Raw genomic sequence first — 23,167 nt, 5'->3', positions numbered from 1 at the left:
AGCAATTCCACGAAGAATGCTAGTGGAGGTAAGTGATTCTGTTTCTTGTTTACAAGATTAAAGAACTAAACATGCTCATTTCTTTGGGCGCAACCTTTCTATTAACCTATCTGTTACTATCAAAGGCATTCATCTGCTTCTGCCTAACAGCAGACAGGATAGGGTCTTGTGTTCACCTGTGAAAATACCCACTATCACATTTAAGTGGCTCTCCAAGAGGCGCCAAAACTCTTTCACTTCCCACCTTGTGCCAGGGACCCCACTTCACTTAAAAATCTGGATAAAGAGATGCTTATAGAAACAAGGAAAGCTAGAAGGCCCTAGTAGGGATGCCAAGGGGTTACTGCCAAGTTTTAATCTTCAGCCCTCTTTAGAAGAGCTCAGCCAGTTTACGTGGACATTCTAAAAGACTTAAAGGTGATTGTCCCTACTGAAATGAGATTTCTCAAAGAAAACCAAATGGATGAGTTTAAAACTGGTCACTTTGGTTGGTCATTGGGGCCAGGCAGGAACTAAGGTTATATAACTTGGACACAATGCACTATTTAAATAATAAACTTAATGTTATAATGCATTTGTATCACAGTGGTGCCATTATAGTAGGCCATTAGTTAGGCAGTACCTCTCCATTTTCTCAGCATTTTGCAATCATTTCAAGATTTGGTAATGGAATTTTTGATTGTTATCCATTGAGATAATTATCCCATCTTCTGTCAGCACCCTTTTTTATTTTTAGCTTCCTAAGTGAAGAATTTCCTTGTTGTTTTCTGGTTTGTTAAATCTTGTTAAATAATAAAGTAGGTTTGCATATAGATGTGTAGCTAAAAAAAGGATGGAGAACTCAAAATAAAGGTTCAGAGGGAGAACAGGCTGAGTGAGTTCTCATTGAATATTTAAAAGGAAACTATCTTTAGCTGTCTATATTTAGCTGTTCAGTTTCCTTAAAAGCTTTTTTTGGTGTAAGTCTTTATTCTTACATGTTTAAACAGAGATAAAAAACTGCATAAAACAGAAATAAAAAAGCAGAAAGGGCTCTTATCAGCAAAGTTATAACAGACACAATATTATGAGTCTAAAATGAGACAGGATTATATTGTAGGTATGATTTTCTATATTTATTTTCATTTTGCATAGGAAGCTATGTTCACATTTCTATGGCAAGCTCTGAACTTGTGATTTTGCAGTGAGTATTTTGGATTCTTGCAATGAGCAGATACCATTTCTGTATCATGAAAAAGAAGTCAATGATTACAAATATTTCAGCTGAGATAGTAAACTGAGATCCTTCTTTCTAGTCCTTAGAAACTATCCAGGTAGGACTTACACTAATAAAAATTCCAACAGCTATGGCACCTTTGTTTATTGCATTGCACCTGCCAGAATTGCTTGGTGCATCACAGCAGGTATGAACCGAGAGTAATTGAGTCATACCCATCAAACATTAAACAGAAGCTTCTAAAAAAGTTCAACTCCACTACACATGGAGGAAAAGCCTAGATAAGTGTGCAAGATTACAGTTATCAAATCTAGGCTCAGGTGTATCAAAATAATATCCTCAATAATCACTTTAGGAGGGGCATTCAGGACATTGGGTTAGTTCAACTTGTTGAGTTGAGTCAGTGGAGTTAGTTGCATCACTTTAACAGAGAACAGAATTTGGTCCTAATTTCCCAGCCTATTCGAAGCATAAGCTGCCGTATTTACCAATGCATGCATTGCACTGGTGATGTATAGCTTTGTATATTGTACAGTACCTTGTTCAGTGCTGATAGGAGGAAATGTGCACTTTCTAACCCCATTCTAATGTTACTAAATACATAAGTGCAACAAAGCCATGTATTATTTAATTAACTAACCAAAATACATTGACAAATGTTAAGACTGTGTGACAGAAGGTATTAAAAAGAAGGAAGTTTCTTTATGAGATGAAGGCTATGTCTACTCTTACCATTTAGAGCGCAAAAAGTCCCTTTTTTGCAGTAAAAGCACGAAAGCATCTACACTGGTTAATGACTTTTTGCGGCGAAACTCTGAAGTTTCGCCACAAAAAGAAAATCACCTTCATGAGAGGCATATAGCTCTTACCGCTGTTCTAGCTGTGCTGTTGTGAAAGCGAAGACACGTTCTACCAGCATAAACTCCTTTTGGCCTCTGAAGGATATCCCACAGTTCCAAAAGTGACCACTCTGGCCAGCATCTCGGCTGCTCTTACGCAAGCTAAACGGACATCTGCCTTTCCCCCTGTAGGCCCTGGGAAGTTTGAAACTCCCTTTCCCTTTGCTTGTAGATATGGCAGGGAAAGCACCCAGACATCAGGGGGTTTAAAAAAAAAATGCCACAAACGAAACAAGGAAGTAATAGGGCTGCTGGGACATGAAGCAGGGCAGCACGGGGCACTGAGCAGGGACCCAGAATGCTTTCCACTCACCCCCCTTCTCGCAAGCCCTATCGAGAGAGCTGCACTGTGGGATAGCTGCCCTACAGCACTGCTCTCATCGGCGATGGAAGTGCTGCTCGTGTAACTACTCTCTGCCGCCTGAGGAATTGAGTGAGTACACAAACCAGCGCTTTACTTTCACCGGTGCCTTATCACCGGTGAAACTTACAGCGCAAAAACTCTACAAGTGTAGACATACCCTAAGGCTGGAACGTCATCGTTTAAAAAACCACCTCCCCGGAGGACAAAAGTTTTACCAGTGAAAAGCGCCAGTCTGAACAGCACTTTGTCAGCAGGAGAGCCCTCTTGCCGACAAAGCTGCTGCTTGTTGGGGGTGCTCCTGCCAACAAAGCTTCTGCTGCTTGTTGCGGGTGGGAGGTTTTTGTCGTCAAGAGAGTTCTCTCCTGATGACAAACAGCGGCTACGCTGCGTGCCTTGGCTGTAATGGCACAGCCCTGTCGCTAAAAGCTGGGTAGTGTAGACAGAGCCTGACTTCAAATGACCGAAGCACAATGGGGTGCATTATGGAAATAGCTAAGGAGTCACCCCATTAGGGCTAGGTACAGAAGGTCAATTAGCTTCTGTCACATCTTGAATGTTCTTTGGAGTATATTCATTGCTCCATAAATTTCTTTTAAGTAGAGTAAAAAATCCCCTTGGGTAGGAAGAAACAGAACTCTATATGAGCTTCTCCCATCAGTGTAAATACTTCACCTCCCCGAGAGGCAGGAGCAGTGCAGTGAAGCATTCCCAACAACAGATCGCTGTCTACACCAGGCATTAGGTCGATATAACTGCGTGGTTATATCGACATATGTTTGTAGAGTAGACCAGGGCTCAGGGACTGATTCTGTTCCCACCAAAGTCTAAGGAAGTTTTATCATTCACTCTAATGGAGGAAGGATTATATTGGGAAAAGATATAATCACAAGCGTTAATGCATATTTCACATTTCCCCAAATAATAGTGCAGTTCTAATCCCCTATAATGAGCTCTAAAATAAGGAGGAGTCCATTGGCACCTTAAAGACTAACAGATTTCTTTGGGCATAAGATTTCATGGGTAAAAAACCCCACTTTTTCAGATGCATGGAGTGAAAATTACAGATATAGGAATAGATATACTGGCACATGAAGAGAAGGGGGAGTTACCTTACAAGTGGAGAACCAGTGTTGACAAGGCCAATTCAGTCAGGCTGGATGCGGTCCACCCGCAATAACTGATGAGGAGGTGTCAATACCATGAGAGGGAAAATTGCTTTTGTAGTGAGCCAGCCACTCCCAGCCCCTATTCAAGCCCAAATTAATGGTGTTAAGTTTGCAAATGAATTGTAGCTCTGCAGTTTCTCTTTGAAGTCTGTTTTTGAAGTTTTTGTGTTGAAGAATGGCTACTTTTAAATCTGTTATTGACTGTCCAGGGAGAGTGAAGTGTTCTCCTACTGGCTTTTGTATGTTACCATTCCTGATGTCTGATTTGTATCCATTTATTCTTTTATGTAGAGACTGTCTGGTTTGACCAATGTACATGTGTGATGGTGTTGCCCGTGGGAGCCAGCTGAGGTCACTCTATTAGGGTGAACTGCAAACAAAACGGGGCAGACAAATCCCAAAAGCTGGTGGATATTCCAATACTTAGATTTACCAAGCCAGTACAAAACAGCTCCTGTAGTACCTCACTGGTTACTCAGAAGTCCAAACAACGCAGTTCCCTTAAAGTAACCCAGCCTCAGGCCTCCATCCAGACACACATGTCATGTATGATGATGATTACTGAAAATCTTATCTCATCATATAAAATAAAAGGTTCTTTCAATCCCAAAGGATCAGCCACACACCCAGGTCTAATTACAACTTAGATCTTACCCAAAATACATGCTTATAGTCAATTCTTGTTAACTAAACTAAAATTTCTTAAAAAAGAAAAGAGAGAGTGTTGGTTAAAAGATCAGTATACCTACAGACTTGAATTCAGTTCTTGAGGTTCAGATACTTAGCAGAGATGAGCTTGTAGTTGCTCGTTCACCTGCACATCCACCGATGTGATATATGCCATCATGTGCCAGCAATGCCCCTCTGCCATGTACGTTGGCCAAACTGGACAGTCTCTACGTAAAAGAATAAATGGACACAAATCAGATGTCAAGAATTATAACATTCATAAACCAGTCGGAGAACACTTCAATCTCTCTGGTCACGCAATCACAGACATGAAGGTCGCTATCTTAAAACAAAAAAACTTCAAATCCAGACTCCAGCGAGAAACTGCTGAATTGGAATTCATTTGCAAATTGGATACTATTAATTTAGGCTTAAATAGAGACTGGGAGTGGCTAAGTCATTATGCAAGGTAGCCTGTTTCCTCTTGTTTTTTCCTACCCCCCGCCCCCAGATGTTCTGGTTTAACTTGGATTTAAACTTGAAGAGTGGTCAGTTTGGATGAGCTATTACCAGCAGGAGAGTGAGTTTGTGTGTGTATGGGGGTGGGGGGGATGTGAGAAAACCTGGATTTGTGCAGGAAATAGCCCAACTTGATTGTCATGCACATTGTGTAAAGAGTTGTCACTTTGGATGGGCTATCACCAGCAGGAGAGTGAATTTGTGTGGGGGGGTGGAGGGTGAGAAAACCTGGATTTGTGCTGGAAATGGCCCACCTGATGATCACTTTAGATAAGCTATTACCAGCAGGACAGTGGGGTGGGAGGAGGTATTGGTTCATATTCTCTGTGTATATATAAAGCCTGCTGCAGTTTCCACGATATGCATCTGATGAAGTGAGCTGTAGCTCACGAAAGCTTATGCTCTAATAAATTGGTTAGTCTCTAAGGTGCCACAAGTACTCCTTTTCTATTTGTGAAATTGTACATCATGATGTGATGTGGTATGAAAGTATTGATAGTGTACCCAAGACCAAATAATTTTTTTTAAAAACTTCTAATTAAAAAAAACAACTCCTGAGTAGAGAGTTTCCCAAACTTTATGAAATAAATTACAATACATATTGGATTGAAAGTCATATTCTACCTTCCCCACCGCAAAACGTTGATTGCAGATATGTTACTTTTCTATGCCCTTATTCAGCAAGCTACTTAAGCACGTGCCTAATTTCAAGCTAATAACTGTTGCCTTGAGAGTCAGTGACACTTCTCACATGCTGAAAATTAGAGACATGCTTAAGTACCTTGTTAAATCAACACCATGAAAAACTGCATTCTTCCCAAAATACCTTTATTAAACAGTTCTGTTGTATCACATCTTTGAATCTAGGGTTCTTGTAAGGGAGAGCTAAGGAGTCAAGTTATACAACTGCTACAATGCTTTTGACATTACCATATTTGTCATTGCAATTACTTGATTTGCTTGCTTTAGGAGGAGTACTGCTTTCTTACACAGATTTTATAGACTGTCATTTATTAGCTTACATGCTATTCCTAAGCCAGGTGTCTGAAACATAAATTGTAGCCTTCACACATTCAAGTTTTGACTGGTACTCTGTATATGTAGTTCAGGTTAAACATTTTGTTCTGACATTTGTTAAAATAGTAAGGGGCAAAGCAAGAATCTAGCTGCTAGGATGAGTATTGGGCAGGGACATGTTGGGTGATAAACACCCCCATCCCCCCACCCGGTGTGTGCCTAGTTGTTTTCGAAAGGTTACTGCAGCTCAGTGTCTGAAGTAGATTCCGCAGACCCTTATACAAGCTTCTCACAGGGAAGAAGATCCATATAGTAGTAAAAAGAAAAGGAGGACTTGTGCCACCTTAGAGACTAACCAATTTATTTGAGCATAAGCTTTCATGAGCTACAGCTCACTTCATCGGATGCATACTGTGGAAAGTGTAGATCTTTTTATATACTTTCAGCCCCCAACTAAAACCCCTCCAACGCATTATTAAGGATCTACAACCTATCCTGAAGGATGACCCAACACTCTAACAAATCTTGGGAGACAGGCCAATCCTTGCCTACAGACAGCCCCACAACCTGAAGCAAATACTCACCAGCAACCACATACCACACAACAGAACCACTAACCCAGGAACCTATCCTTGCAACAAAGCCCGTTGCCAACTGTGCCCACATATCTATTCAGGGGACACCATCACAGGGCCTAATAACATCAGCCACACTATCAGAGGCTCGTTCACCTGCACATCCACCAATGTGATATATGCCATCATGTGCCAGCAATGCCCCTCTGCCGTGTACATTGGTCAAACTGGACAGTCTCTACGTAAAAGAATAAATGGACACAAATCAGATGTCAAGAAATATAACATTCATAAATCAGTCGGAGAACACTTCAATCTCTCTGGTCACGCGATTACAGACATGAAAGTTGCTATATTACAACAAAAAAACTTCAAATCCAGACTCCAGCGAGAAACTGTTGAATTGGAATTCATTTGCAAATTGGATACTATTAATTCAGGCTTGAATAGAGACTGGGAGTGGCTAAGTCATTATGCAAGGTAACCTATTTCCCCTTGTTTTTTCCTACCCCCCCCCCCAGACGTTCTTGTTAAACCCTGTATTTGTGCTGGAAATGGCCCACCTTGATTATCATACACATTGTAAGGAGAGTGGTCACTTTAGATAAGCTATTACCAGCAGGAGAGTGGGGTGGGAGGAGGTATTTTTTCATGCTTTGTGTGTATATAAAAAGATCTTCTACACTTTCCACAGTATGCATCCGATGAAGTGAGCTGTAGCTCACGAAAGCTTATGCTCAAATAAATTGGTTAGTCTCTAAGGTGCCACAAGTACTCCTTTTCTTTTTGCGAATACAGACTAACACGGCTGTTACTCTGAAACCTGTCATATAGTAGTAGATCATCTACTCCTCCTTCCATTGGCCCAGCCAGGCAACCTCCTGTCTCCCCTCTCCACTTATGCACTGATGAGCAGGGAGCTGTTCTCGAGAGGGACTAATCCCTGTTTGCATCGCTTCCCTCTCCCTCCCATGCACACAATTAGTTTTCCCCCCTCTTTGCACATCAGCAATGTTCCATTGCCAAAGAGCCCTCTGTAAAGTTACCGACACAAACAACTCCTACTAATTAATTTATTAAAACAGCTCTATTTAGTTATCTAGGGATGCCAACTGCCTTGCAGGTAGACAAAGAGGCAGCTGCAGGCCACTACACCAACTCCCCTCAGTAACAGCAGAGCTGAGTGCTCCTATCTAAGGCATCATGAACTTTTTTTTCTGAAGGGAGAAATAAGGACTGTTTCTTTCTGCTCCTCCCCACCTCTTTCAGGGACTCAGGGCACTAAGAGGAACTAGGAGGCAAAAGGAGAAAAAGGATTTGAATGGAGAGATGAGGGAATTCAGAGGGAAGGCAGATAGGAGAGGAGGAGCTGTGGGGAAAGATAGAGAGGAGTGAGGAGATAGAATAAGTCCAAGAGTGAAGGAAAGGGATAAAGAAATGAAAGGGGAATGGGTTGGGGGGAGCAAGAGTAAACGCACACCACTCCTAGTCAGTTGATCTTTAATGTAACATTATTTTGTATTTCCCTGGTGGGTGTCCTACATAGCTGCGTTTAGGAGAAAGCAGTGGGGTGGCTATTTTAAGAACTCATGTTTAATTAACTTTGCTGGCTCTCTACCCTGGAACCTGTTGTTAAATGTTGGGATTGCTTTGATGGCTAATTATGCTTATATTACTTCTGATTTGTGGGGGGGGCTGTGGGAGGGATATTGTGTTGCTCTTTTTTTTTTTTTTTTTTAATTTTTTCCTTCCCTGGGATAAATACCATGGACAAATTCAACCCATAAACCCCATGTGACACCAATGACTTGAATGTAGCTGCACGGAGAGCTAAATCTGGTCCTCCATGTTATTGGGCTGAGTTTTATACAACGGGTCAAATTCTGCTGTCAGTTACATGGCTGTAACTCCACATAGCAATCTCGGTAACTGTATGATTGGTATTATCTTTACCATCACCCTTTCTACCCCGCCCCCGTTGTCTGTTAACTTTTGTCATGCTGCGAATTAGATTGTAAGGTCTCAGGAAAAGAGGCCATTTCTTCCTATTTTTTGTACAGCACCTAGCACGCGCGGGGGGGGGGGGCACGATCCTGGCTGGGCTCTATGACAATACAAATATAATAATAATGTTCAGGGGTCTCTCTCTATCTGTCATACCCTGCTTTTTCCTTTTGCTTTCTTTTAGTCTGTGGCCCCACCCTCATTTCCTTTCCCTCCCTTTGCTTGGACTTTACTCTAGGCTTATCTCCTTACATTTCACTTTTCTGCAGTGGTCCAGTGCAGCAGTGTGTGGCACTAAGTAGTATTGTTATTCTAAGCAGTTGCATACAGTTTCTACAATTGTGATAACAACACTAGTGTTTTGAAACATCTAGGCAAAGAAATAGCACTGGAGCACAGGCTGGTCTGTAGGAATTTTTTGTAAATGGATGATAGAAATGAAAGGTGGAAATGATCAATATAAATCCATTTTGTGAAAGTGGATAAGTTACTCAGGTAAATCCATTCAGTTTCTGATGCATTTCTCTCTCAGGAGGAGGGGCTAGTGGACATTTGAAGAGGACAAACGGTGGTACCTCCTAACCACTCTGTGCCCAGGGATCCATAAAGAATTCCCATCCTGGCAGATGCCCTGAGAGCCAAAACCAGTACCACAGTACTCAGGCAATCTGCCTGCATGCCATGGTGTTTGCTTTGGACTCCAGTCCCAACCCCCATGACAACATGGCTCATACACAAGCTGTGCTGCCGTTGGGGCTTCTCTGTGGTTCACCCTATCCCTCAATCCCCAGTGAGGGGGTGGGTGTGGAAGCCACAGAATGCATCAACAGCATTAATCCTGAACACACTATTGGATTGGTGCCAGACACTCCACAGGTTTAGCCAGTGATAATGCTGCGTAAGGATTAGGTCCTTTGATCCAAGAGTGAGATGTATATGTGCCTTCACCCTCTCAGGGGGACAGCAGTTAATACGGCTTCCCACACTGTTTTTACTGGCCTCATTTGGCTTATTATTTGAGCTTGTTCGATCTCTTCCGTACCATGCATCAAAGGAGATCATACGACCTTGGGAGAGGGCTAAAACATAGGAACGCCTTGGTAATGTAGGATTTTTACACTTTATTGACAAACCTGAAACGTCTGTTAATCTGTACAGCTGTGAAATTCTCTACCCATTTTATAAAATGAATGGTTCAGATTATCATTGTGATACGATAAATTATATTGATTTTGATTATCGTAGAAGATACTAAGTTTTATTTAGCATACAGTACTTCAAATATTTGTAAAATAATGATTAAATAGTAATCAGTTTTTTTCAATGGTTATTGCAGGTTTGCAAACAATGGTAATGGATTGTTAGCCAATCTCAATTGTTGGCATAGGAAGATTTTAGAAATGTTCTTGTTTAGTTAATTAGTGTGACTTTCTTCAATAGCTTCCAACGCATTAAAAATCTATTGATTTATATACCTCAGTTTTAATTTAATGCAACAGATTTTCCACCCCAGAATTAAAAAGCTAGAGAATATTTCTTATATGGATTTGATGCTGCTTTTTTAAGCAAAAAACCTTGTACACCAACATCAAGCCACGTCTATTGGACGATCAAGCCAAAATATTTGTTATGGCATGATAAATTTTTAAAAACAGAATGATTATGTGCACAGAGGTTTTGTTTATTTTCAGTAGCCCAGATAACCTACCCTTTTCTCCTTCAAATCCTTCTTGAAAATGCATTTGTACAAAGCCTATAAAGCTGACCACTGCTAGATACTTAAACCCTTCCAAAATCATTTGGTACACTATGTAGTATTTGGGTGTGATCTGTTTTGTCTACAAGTGAAGTAGACTGTAAGCTACTTAGGATAGATAGTGTCTTATCTTTTATGTAAAGCATCAACTGCATTATATTGTTGCCCCATAAATACATTCAAAATAATAATAATAGCCTACGTTGTGTTTGACTAATGCGCTGTATGTCAACTAAGGCATGGAAAAGGTTAAGTAAGCAAGCATTTATTTACATTTGGTTTTTGCCCAGGTTCCCAATTGGGTTTTTCCATGTTCTCCCAACTCCAGTACGGTTTGATCATTTTCACCAAGTGAGGTCTGTGTTAGAAGAACAATACAGACATCAGAATGAGAAGTGTCCTTAAGCATATGTTACCCAGGAATGTAAAATTGGGTGACAGTTTTCGGTTCTCTGCAGCCCACAAGAACCTAGAATACTAGTATAATAGCAGGTTTCAGAGTAGCAGCCATGTTAGTCTGTATCCACAAAAAGAAAAGGAGGACTTGTGGCAGCTTAGAGACTAACACATTTATTTGAGCATAAGCTTTCGTGAGTTACATCCGATGAAGTGAGCTGTAGCTCACATAAGCTTATGCTCAAATAAATTTGTTAGTCTCTAAGGTGCCACAAGTACTCCTGTTCTTTTTACTAGTATAATAGGAACTCTGTTTATACAGGTTTTAGTATTTAGAGTAGAGCTGGTCAAAAAATTTTGAATTTTGTAAATTTTTATGAAAAATAGGAACAAATTTTTGCAAAACTGTTTGCAGAAATCTTCCCTGTTCACTAGCTCTAATTCAGAGATGCTGTCCTCATGATCAGCATTTCACATGTGTTTTTCTGTACAAGTCAAAGGGAGCTGCTGGCTGCTCAGCACTTTTGGAAATTGGGCAACTTATTTAAGAACCTAAATATGGACCTTTGAACCTAACTTTAGGCACCATTGTTGTAAACGTTATCCTTTATTTGCAAACTTGTTTTATTAGTCACTCTTCTTCATATGCACAACCTATTTGGCCAAGGCCAATCTGGAACTGATCCCTAATATTTTATTCCCTGTATTGTGGGAGTCCCTATTGTTGCTCTCCTCCAACCACTCTAATTTGCATATAATATCCTTGGCTAGAGGATGAGCAGGCATTTCAAATCAATTTGTTGCTGTTGCTTCTTTGGAAGATTGTGTATGATAACTCTGTTCTGCAGTATACAATTAAGTATAATCTAAACACAGTATTATGATCTTTCCTATATGCAACACTAGCTATGTATCTATTCTTTCTCATCTCTCACGTATAGTATATTGTTTCTGCTCACCTGGGGTCCAGTCCTGAGCACCCTGAGTTCCCATTGACTTCAATAGGAGCTGAAGCGACTCAGCTCTTTCCAGAATCTGAGCTGTACTGTGGTATTCAAAATATTTGCCTTACTAGACTTGTTATAAATGAGTGGAAGTGTAAATATTTAATACTGTCTACTGAGTGCTAACAAGCTTCCTGCCTGACATTATGGATGTGTCAAATTCTATGGTTGTAATAATTACACATTAGGCTTGGTTAGCCGTCACTAGGTGATATTTCTATGACAAGAGGACATGTGCCTGAAAGGTCAAGGATCACAATACTGGATTTTTCATGCCCTTCTGAACATTGTTTCTATTGTGAGAAATTGTATAACAATTATAACAATGAAGCCCTAATGTAATGTGAGGCCTCTTTTCAGATTAAAAAGAAAATTAGAGAGAGATGTTTTCATGCACGTGTTTGATGCTGAAATATACACACTGGGCTTAAAGCCATTCACATCCTCTTGCATGACCACCTGTGGTACCAGATTTAATTTGTTAATCAGGAGTAAACCCCAAAGGCCTCCGTCACGCAATTAAAATTGAATATGCACGTGGAATTTTTGATGCAAGCCAGGTTTAGAAATAGAGTCTTGATTTTAAAAATAGGCATTTCACATCTAAGGGAGCTGATATTATGATCTGTAAAATGAATGAAGTTCCCAAGAGTAACTGGAGTTTATACAATATTTATTTCTGCATTTCTTTTCAATGGTTTTTTACCATTTTGATGCAGAGTTGTATAGACCATTAGTTTCTTAATCCTCTAGGACCTGTGCTTCAGTGAAACTGGGGACTGTCTGTGCAAACAATCTAAGCAAACTTATTTGGCTTTGAAATGGTGGCTGAGAAGTAACCCTGAAGGGAAGAAATGGTAATTGACTCAACTTGCAGGCTATTCCTCTCCATATAATACTTTTGGGGCACTTTAACCCTTGTGGAATTCCAAATGAGATACTTAGCTACTTAGATGTAGCAGTTTTCACATTCTGCATTGCCACTAGGAAGATACTGGACTGGAGCTGATCCTGCTTTCCTTTTGAACACCCTATATCAACTAATTGTTTGTGGGGGGATATCAGTGGGCACATGGAATGCAGGATCATCCCCCTACTGTGTAGGAAATAACTATATCAGAGACTGTAGCTGATTTCTAACAGCCCATCATAGTTGTACCAAGTAACAAACATATTGATACCTTGAAAGTAAATGGAGCATTTTGTAAATTACTTGTTTACAGGACCAGGAATGCAAAGAAGACTAGGTTAGTTAACTAGCACTGGACACTTAGAAAACCACTGGAGAGCAGTTATTAATTAACACATTTTAAAATTGAAGGAACATTTAGGGCATCCCTTGTCACACAGTATAAAGATAGCCTGTTCATGATTGGTCTAATCCTTTTGAATGCCGTTATGTGCAAACCAAAAGGGGACACTGACCTCACAAAACAGTGTGGTCACAGGGAAAATGGCAGCATGATATGCTTCCTAAGACTATGCACCATTCTATTTTACAAAACAAAAATGGCATCCAAAGGAAAGTAGCTCATGGCCTGTTCTGCAAAAGTAAAGGTGAATTCACTTTGTATTGTTTTTAGCTTTCTAGTCTTGTTTTCCATACAATCTGGACCAGTACTTTCTGGTTTCCCTGTGACGTACTGTAATCTGGAACTATGGTCACTCCTAGCATTGTGTTCCTCTGGAGTAGGATTGCTAGTTTATTAAAGTGTTGCTAGTTTTTTACAGAATATCAGCGTGTTTGTATTTTTGGTTTTATGACTATGGAGCCCAATGTTTGACTCTTTCCCTTCTTTGCTGCACACGTGTTCGGTGAGCATAATGTTGAATTAGTTGTTTATGTCTATCTAATAATGCACAACTTTGGGTTTATCTTTTGAGCCTGTGCATTTTATAGCACTAAATGAGAAAATATCTAGACTAAAGGGAAAATATAGTTTTATGATAAAATACAATGAGAGACCCCTGGACATAACCAGTAGAAATTTTAGCAGTTACCAGAAATCTTATAAGATGTCACTAGAAGAATTCAAGGTGCTTTACTATGAAGATATGCTGATAAGAGTACCAAGTCCTAAGAATCCTAGCAGTGAAGCATTTTGAACAAGTTATACCTCTAGAGAATTTGACCTACATTTATAGAAAAAAAAATCCCAATAATTAAGCCTAGCCTATAATTAGTTACATCAAGATCAGAAGCTAGTGCTTGGACATTCACATCTGGGCATATTTGAGAGGTGATAAAAAAGCAGTTAGGAATTGCATAGACATTCTAATCAGAAACTATATTTGACTTCATAATTGACCCTAGATTGTAAATGTTACATACCACTATCATTAGGGAGTGGGGAATTAATAAGTAAGCACTAAGGGCCTGCTCCAGCTCTTATTAAAGTCAATTGAAAGACTCCCATTGACTTCAGTGGCCATAGGATCAGGTCCTGCCTCAAAATAAACACTTCTGATAAAAAAGGAAAGGTTGAAAAAATGTCTCAAAGTTAGAAAAATGTAAAAACATGCTTGGGTCCCATCAGACCTAGGTGAATATGAGATGTGAACAGTCCATTAAAAGAAAGAGAAGGCATTATTTACCTGAATGCAGTACAGTCTGTATTTGTGGCTCCTGGATACCCAGTAAACAACAGATGGGTGTGGGAGGTCCCTAAGCAAGAAGCTAGAAGAAGGTTACAGATAATATGTTAAACATGCATACACATCATACAGGTTTAGAAGATATTGGGAATGGAGTCTTGTATCTCGTTAGAGCTGGAGCCTCTAGCTATTAATACAATACAAATACTAAATATGTCATTAAATTATGTTAATGATGCAAACTGGTCTTTTTTCAGGAAAATATTTTTTTCCTAAACCCCAATGTAAGCATAGGGGTTTAGGTGTAAAGAAGATTGAAAGGGAGAAGATCAATTACAGGTGTATAATAACTTTTTAGGGGGGAATGCAGATATTTGATTTGATCTATCTATTTAGGTGGAAAATATTTTCCCTCTTTCTAGCATAGAATAATTTGTGGCTGTTGACAAAGTGTGAACGTTCTGCTGTTCTATACATGTAAAATAATTACTTGCCTGTTTTTCTTTTCTTCTTCATTGAGATGATTCTAGATTTTTTGTTTCTATTCATATTTAAGTTATTGCTGCTTTGCTTGTGCTGGTTATTTGTTTGCTTGTTTCTCATAGCCAAATTTCATAGGGGCCAAAAGTGGTCCCTGAAAGTCAGAAACCAGATTGCTGTGTTCACTAAGGATTAACAACATGGCTAGACCATGAAGCCACCTGAAAATAAATTTAGTAATAAAATAATTTTATTCTTTGGGTGAAGAATAAAAAGTTAGCATAAGAAAGTGAAGAGTAGAAACAGCAAACTAAAAAATGTTAGTCTAAATAAATGTGTTGAAAAATAATAGCAATCCCTTATCACTGTTGCCACTAAAATAAGATCTCCAGTCCTCCCATTCTACTACTCAATTAAAGTTTTTCCATAATCCCAAAATCTTAAATAGGACTCGCCAACCTTATAAAACTTAGTTATTTTGCATCATAGATCTAAAACTTCCAAAATTTCTTATTCTTACCGCTCCTTCCAGCAGAGAGAAAGTCAACTCTGCCCCTGCCAATACCTGCCTCTTGACATTTGGGGAGCTCAGGTCTCCAGGCCAAAGTCTGCTCTCAGTTGTGTCAGCAAAACTGAGGGCAGAATTTGGGCTTCTTTCCCCTGGTAATGTGGCTGCATGGTGCTGAGTTCCCTGAACGTTAAGTCTGAGGTTTGACATTGGCAATTTCTTCCTTTATTGGTTCTAGTCATATTGGGCTAGATTCCATTCCAGTCACAGGCAAAAATCTGATTACCTTCAGTGCTAAAGGATCAAGCCCAAATACAGAGTCTATGGGATCATTACGAGCATACAAAATACAATGTGTTACACAGATATCAATTACTGCCAGTACAACAGCCTGTGGATCTTCTGTGCTGCTTCTCCATCTATTTTGGCAATGGCATCATGAAAATTAATAGTATGAGTCTTTCCTACAACTTCCCTGTGTCACATTTATTCCATTCATTTTATGCGGTGTTTCCCTTTGGGGAAAGTGGAATTGTGTGGATCATTTGTTTTCTTTGGTAAAAATTGTAAGATGGCAGAATGGTCTGATATGGAACATGTACTGTGCATGAGCAGTCACACAGGTTTCTTCCGCATTCACAGCAATGCCAATATTTTTTGGAGCATTTCTTTGGACTGTATCTAAAAGCAGAGCCTACTGACTCTAGTCAGACCAGCTCAGCTTTCTCCACACTTCTTTACAAGTTTAAAGAACATTATTAAGGTTGCAAAGTCAAGCCCTCAAAAGTTAGGAAATACCAGAATTCAGACTGCATGTGAAACCTTAATTCACTCCCCTTGTGTGTATGCATTGCAATACAGTCTTTAATTACATGATGGCGTACTATTTTTTCCACAGAACCCCCTGCTCATTCAGTGCACAGAATGGAAGGTGCTCAATTAATGAACAGCTATTTAATATTTTGTTTTCTCAGCATTTGTTCGAAGTGTAGCCACAGGGCTTATTTACTGCACAGCGTTCTCTCCCCTCCCACCAGCCTCCTTGCCCAGACTCCCCTCTGGCTTCTGCCCCCATGAAGTCTAGCTCTTGTGAATTCTGGATTCAAATCAGCACAAGTTGACAAGCTCCTTGCTCTCAGGTCTGGTGCCAGACCTCAGCCCAGCCTACAGGAGACCAGAGCTGCAGTTATAGGCAGAATTCTGCTCAGCCCCTGGATCCTGCCCAGTGTGGACAGAATCTTTTGGGGATTTAACGACTAAAAATCTACGCATGTTCTACTGAGCCCATGCAAACTGATTTTTCAAGAGCCTGTAATTTGGGCAAATTTGGACTGATTTTCACAAGGAAAGCAAAAAGCAAATCCTTGACACAGAAGTCCCCCCTGCTGCCAAATGTCAAGCCCCAGCTCTAAAGTCTGGGGATGCTAGCACATTTTTTTCATAGAAAAGATCAAAGTTTTTCAATATGGGCAAACCAGTTATTTTTCCCTCGTCTTGTTCTTGGAAGTGGCTGAACCATTGTGGCTGAAAGTTTTTGGGGGAAAAAAATCAGCCTGCAGAAGAAACCAGCATGGAAAATTTCAGCCCAAATAGTAAAAATTTGGCAAAGCTATGGGCAAATGAAACAGAGCCTTATAATAGGAAGTGACTCAGCCCCACCTGTAATTTATATAGTGTTGAATTTACACATTTACAGCATTCTGCAAACAATCTTCCAGTGGGTCATGGACAGATTTTGTGAGCAAAGACCAACAGAGGGAATGAATTTTATATTTTCCTTCTGTTTCTATTCAAACTTCCTCCTTTCATGCTGCCGCTGAAATTAATAGGACCTCTGCCACAGGCTTCATCACAAGCAGACTCTAGGATGGCATTAGACCCTCAGTCAAAAAGAGGAAACAATTTCACAAATCAACAAGAGAAAGGCATCTAGAAAACTAGGTACAAAACTTATAAAAACCAGTATATCTTAATCTTTTAAATAAGGCCATTTATCCCAGCTTCTGTTTGTAGGAACAGTTAATGGGCATCATGTGCCTGCATTGAATAAAATTAAAATACAAAAAAATACATACTATTCTGAGCCAAATATTTCCATGTTTCTGCATCTTTGCATGTGTCTTGAGATTTAGTATTTCCCTATGAACACTTAAAGCATGGGATTAGCAGGAGAAAATGCTTTTTTCCATGTTTTAATTAATGTAATTATATTAAAAGAAGTGGAGCACAATGTTGAGAATTGCAGCAGTGCAAAGGGCTTGATACTGCATTGGTATTTTCATTTTAAAGCTGATTTTCAGTTATAATTTAACAATATGGTGCTTGCTTACATGCTGAAAAACTTGAATAAGACATTGTCCCAAAAAATCTGCTTTTAGTAAGTTGGCTTTTTTAAAAAAAATATAGAAAGATGAGAGAGAATATGTTGGGTTGTTTTAAAAAAATATCCTTGCCTCGTTGAAGTCAATAGCCAATACCCATTAACTTCCATGATGCCATGATTTCATCCCTTATAATCAATAATCTATCCACAATTCTTTTATCTGAATTTTGGTTCCATGTTCTGCTTGTCATTGGTTTTAATTTGCACTGTGATTGTAGAGGTGTTGGTCCCAGAGAGACAAGATGGATGAGGTGATATGTTTTATTGGACCAACTTCTGTTCGTGAAAGAGACAAGCTTTCCAGCTTCTACAGGGCTTTTCTTTTTCATGCTTCCCTACATTGTATAATATTCTGGACAATGAACACCTATTATTGTAGGGACCTCTTGATACCAACTGCTAGCAGTGCATTAGGGTTACAGGGATCCCCTGGTCCGGAATTTACATTCTAGTTGACGAAAGAGTGTCAAGTAAGGTCTCTAATGAAAGCCTGTGTCATACTGGTCATCTCAATGATTGAGCGATGTATGTACCGGTGATATTTAAAGAGTTGTGTATGTATGTACACAAATTATGTTCTTAAAGCATATAAGGTGACATGTTTTAGAATGGTTCCACCAGACAGGAAGTAAGAAATGTTTAGCTGTCTGGCTACATGAAAGTGAAGTATTGTAAGCTTTACAGTGGAGACACATTTACATACTGAGTCAAATGCTAATGCAGGGATGTGAAATCAATGAAAAAAGCACACAGGGAAAAATGAGCTGTGCAGAATGATATCCTGATCTCAAACTAAAACAATGGTTTGAGAGACTATATCTAGGAGGTGCAGAGGAACCCCCAGTGATTACTTCAGTCTGTGAAGACAAGCTGCCAGTGGACTTGATCTCAGGAGCAAAGGTCTCAACTAAATTAGTTGAAAACACTGTGGAAAGGACTTGGGGTAAGCTGTTTTGTTAGTCTCTAGAAAACATGTTATGATTTTGTTTTATATGCAACCATTTGTTACCAATATTCTCACTCTCTATCACTTGAATTTCTGTTTGATAATAAACTTATTGTTTTCACTATATCTAAGCATTGTATGTTAAGTAAAGTTGTTATCCCAAGTGGAATTTTACAACCTGGTGTAGACTATTCCTTTGGGATTAGTAGAACTAAGAGTTCTGTGAGTGCTCAATAGACCAGGGATTGAGCACTCTAGAGGAAAGATAGTCTCTATATGTGCAATAAGACCTCACATGTGACCTACAGTGTATGACGTAAATGTCTCATGAGAATAATAATCTTCGTGCTTGCAATATAGAGGCAAATAAACATGTAGATTGACTAGTGTTTTAAAAACGCATGAGGATAAACTAATTGAACATAAACTCATACATTTGTAAAATACTTGAAGGATTATGAGGTGCTCAGATGCTACAGTCTAAAATAGATTGATTCTGATTTACCTGCTTGATTGAGGGCCCTATCCAAAGCCCATTAAAAAGTCAGCAATACCTTTTCAGATTTCAGAGTAGCAGCCGTGTTACTCTGTATTTGCAAGAAGAAAAGGAGTACTTGTGGCACCTTAGAGACTAACACATTTATTTGAGCATAAGCTTTCATGATGCATCCGATGAAGTGAGCTGTAGCTCACAAAAGCTTATGCTCAAATAAATTGATTAGTCTCTAAGGTGCCACAAGTACTCCTTTTCTTTTAGTATCTTTTCAGCAAGTTCTCTTTGCTGCTGCATCTGCTGTGCTTACCTTTAGGTAGAACAATCAGGAAGAAGGAGTAAGAGTACGTGGCATCAGTGTTCCATGCTGAAGATCTTTAAACTATCTTTGTCAGCCCTAGATGATTTTAAAAACAGGATGAAAAAATTGGGATTTGGGTTTTTTTTTTTTAGGGTTTTAGAAACTCTTTCCTTGAAAAATACCAGAAGGATGTTGTCTCTAAATATTAATACAATTGCAGTATTGTAGCTGGAGTCTTTGAAATTTATTAAGGTAATATAACCCAATAAAGGCTTGAGATACAAACAGGAAAACAGATTTAAGTTTCAGAAGTAGAAAAGTTTGGGGATAATTTAAGGAAAAGCAATGGAGTTAAATGTGAAAAGAGAGTTTTAAATGGCACCATATTCATCGTCATATTATTTATGCTCATTTTTCAAGAGAGTCTGTTTTAATAAGACATGAATTCTGGATCTGTGTGATTAGGAGAAACCAAGTAAATGACATAATAAAAATAGAAGTTTTATGGTAACTAAACCCAATAAAACCTTTGTTTTAAAAGTACACCTTAGAATTGAACCATTTCCTCTGTAAAGAAAAATAAGTGTCTTATTTCTGATACATGAAAATAAAGTTTGGGGTTAATAGAAAGTAGAGTTTTCCTCTGAGACTGGCTGTTAAAAATCTGGAAATACACAAAGGAAGAAAGAACAAAAGAAAAAAGAGAAATAAATATTTTTTTCATATTTATTTTGCAGGAAATATATTTGTTGTAAGCCTGGCCATTGCAGACTTGGTAGTGGCGATCTACCCATACCCACTGGTCCTGACATCTGTATTTCATAATGGATGGAATCTGGGCTACCTCCACTGCCAAATTAGTGGTTTCCTGATGGGCCTAAGTGTCATTGGATCAATATTCAACATTACAGGCATTGCTATTAATCGATATTGCTACATCTGCCACAGCCTCAAGTATGACAAGCTGTATAGTGACAAGAATTCTCTGTGCTACGTCATTCTCATCTGGATCCTGACATTTGTTGCTATTGTTCCTAATCTGTTTGTTGGATCTCTACAATATGATCCACGAATCTACTCGTGCACATTTGCACAATCTGTGAGCTCACCGTATACAATAGCAGTGGTGTTTTTCCATTTCATGCTTCCCATAGGCATAGTTACTTTCTGTTACTTGAGAATATGGATCCTTGTTATTCAGGTAAGGCGAAGGGTTAAACCTGACAACAAGCCCAGGCTGAAGCCACATGACTTTAGGAACTTTATCACCATGTTTGTGGTATTTGTACTGTTTGCGATCTGCTGGGCTCCTTTGAATTTCATAGGCCTGGCTGTGGCTGTCGACCCAGACACAATAATCCCCAGGATTCCAGAGTGGTTGTTTGTATCCAGTTACTACATGGCATATTTCAACAGCTGCCTTAATGCTATCATATATGGACTTCTGAACCAGAATTTCAGACGAGAATACAAGAGAATTATTGTCACAATTTGTACAGCAAAGGTTTTCTTTCAGGATAGTTCTAATGATGCAGCAGATAGGATGAAAACCAAACCCTCACCACTGATTACAAACAACAATCAAGTGAAGGTAGACTCAGTGTGAAATTGGGATCCTCACCATTGCCAATCTACAACATTCAAACACTAGTTCTGTTTTATTAGCTACACAGTTGAAGTGCTGTACTGAAATACTAGTCCTATATGAAAGGTACTTGGACAATGTTCTGTGTACAGTATTTGTGAGCCAAAGTAACACAGCCTTGACATAAAGAGCCTCCTGTTGTACAATATGTCTTTCAAATAACGACTGACTTATATGCTTAAGGTATTACAGGGTTACAGAATTTTTTTAAATTTTCTGTTTAACATCGATAACTGAAGATGGATGGGAACTGAACTGCCATATTAACTGGCTGTTTGAAAAAGCATCAATCTGGACTCCCTAAATTGCAAGGCAGGTTATGGTACTGATCTTGACACCCTTAACAACTTCTGTTAAAGGAAAAATGGGAGCTATTTATTCCAGTGTGCGGGAACATGAAAAGAGGAGGGAAAATACTTGAAATGTTTCACTAAGAATCTCAGTCTATATATTTAAGTTCCTAGAGTAGTCATAACTTTGTGGCAAATAAGCCTTACCACTTCTTTCAGGTAACTACACAGCCCTTGTTTAGTTCTCCTCTTTAAAACTGTTTTTAGGAGGAAAAATATGCATGTCTGTTTATCTCAAAAGCTACAAGGGCCTATAGAACAGCTAGGGGCATGCTGGGGGATGGCAGGGAGTACACATGGGTTCAGCAGGAACTCAAAGAACATGGGGGGATTTTGAGGTATGGGAACTTCCAACTTCCCTAATGTCCAGGAGAAATACAATGGGAGAAGCTTGGAAGCCACCCAAAAGGAGAGAATGGGGCAGATATCCTCTGGAGATAGTAGAGAGAAGTGCCTGTTGCTCGTCTGTGACCTATGGGTGGCAGCGGGAATTGCCAGGCATGGACCAAGAAGCCAAATGCACTTATGAGGGCACCTGAGGGGAATGGGAGTTTGTTTGGGGGAGTGACAGGGCCTCCATGGGTTCTGACTGCTTAGCTGAACTCTCAACCACATGAAGCCTGGAGGATTGAGATAAGCATATCAGATTCACTTACTGCTTCCCAAAACGAGCCTGTGACCCTGTTCTAACCTCTAGAAGCCCTTAGAGCCCTGGCTGCTTCTCAAAATTGTCCAAAAAAGCTTTTTGAAATGTTGGTATCTAAACACCTCATCCATAGTTACCAGTGATGAAAATGGTATAAAAGCCTAGAGAGATTAACAGACCAGAATAATAGAGAAGAGAAAAGAGAAGGCACCACTACCCTGTGGTAGAGGGACAAAGGAATAGATGGTTCCCAGTATTGGACCAGCCACTCCCTATGTGGCCTACCCATAGATGTGTTCCATGCATGGGCAAGAGATGAAGAGGGTGGGGAAGGGAGGAAGTGCAGCTAGGCAGGCCTTGGCCTTCTACAGTGAATCTCCACTTACAGTGAACTCATTTGGTGATTTTTTTTTTTTTTTTTTACAAGAGTAGGTTTCAGCTTTTTCAGTTAATGGACTGAGATCCTTTCAAACACTATGCAAGGATTGTTCTCTCACTAACTCTCATTATCATTAAAAGGAGTGATCACTGAATTAGATCTGTAAGGGTTTCAGCTATCATAGCTTTCTAATCATTAGCCATCCTATCCTGGAATATATTTACTTCCCACAATCACTGATGCTTGAGTTTTTCCAAGACAGTTCCAGCCATCTCTACGAGACTAAAAGGTTTTAATAGTTTATCAGCATTTTATTATTATATGTTGAAATATATACTATATTGAAACTGGTTCATTAAAATAATTACATGATACACTAGAAAAAGATTTGGATTTCAACACGTTAGATGTCTTTGAAAACATTAAATACTCACTGTGTTCTATAATTCCTTCACTGTAGACAGCCTTAAAAGCATCTCATGTCTTTTGGGCATATATTATTGTACACTTGGCTTAATATAAATTATGAGCTAAACAGAACATTCATACATACTTGAAACCACACTAACATTTTGGCAACTGAACAGTTTCTTACCTTAAAAACAGGTGCCTCCTGTTGTCCTTCACTCACTTCAGGCTTGTAATGAACCTAACTAACTAATGATGAAACAATGTCCAGATGAACAGGCCAGTCAATGCATTATCAAGGTGTTTGACTCATCTTTGTTTACATTCAGATCTGTGTGGGCAGTCAAAACCGCTCTGTAAATAACCAGTTCTCTTCTATTGTGGTATCATCATGTGATATGATTAACAGTATAAAGTACATCACAGCTTCCTTCAGTGATTTCATCCT

At 39.3% G+C, this 23,167-nt stretch overlaps 1 protein-coding gene and 1 long non-coding RNA gene across 2 annotated transcripts in view; one reads left to right on the top strand and one right to left on the bottom strand.

Annotated features, from left to right (window-relative positions):
• The window catches only part of LOC144930501 (uncharacterized), a 128,112-nt gene that overhangs the window by 23,830 nt on the left and 81,115 nt on the right, over positions 1-23,167 (bottom strand). Inside the window, exons 2-3 of the long non-coding RNA XR_013635716.1 lie at positions 14,181-14,262; positions 4,391-4,541 (exon numbers count right to left, since the gene is read on the bottom strand). This is a non-coding gene — a long non-coding RNA (uncharacterized LOC144930501). The remainder of the gene's footprint in view (positions 1-4,390; positions 4,542-14,180; positions 14,263-23,167) is intronic.
• On the top strand, positions 20,006-22,350 carry MTNR1A (melatonin receptor 1A). The gene has a single exon (XM_073341870.2). It carries the CDS (start codon positions 20,163-20,165, stop codon positions 20,895-20,897), a length of 735 nt encoding a protein of 244 aa, XP_073197971.1. The 5' UTR covers positions 20,006-20,162; the 3' UTR covers positions 20,898-22,350.

The sequence above is a fragment of the Lepidochelys kempii genome, chromosome 4 (genome assembly GCF_965140285.1).
Source record: "Lepidochelys kempii isolate rLepKem1 chromosome 4, rLepKem1.hap1, whole genome shotgun sequence".
NCBI classification, from domain to species: Eukaryota; Metazoa; Chordata; order Testudines; family Cheloniidae; genus Lepidochelys; species Lepidochelys kempii.
Note: the sequence above shows the minus strand (reverse complement) of the source record. Positions and strands in the feature narration are given on the sequence as shown.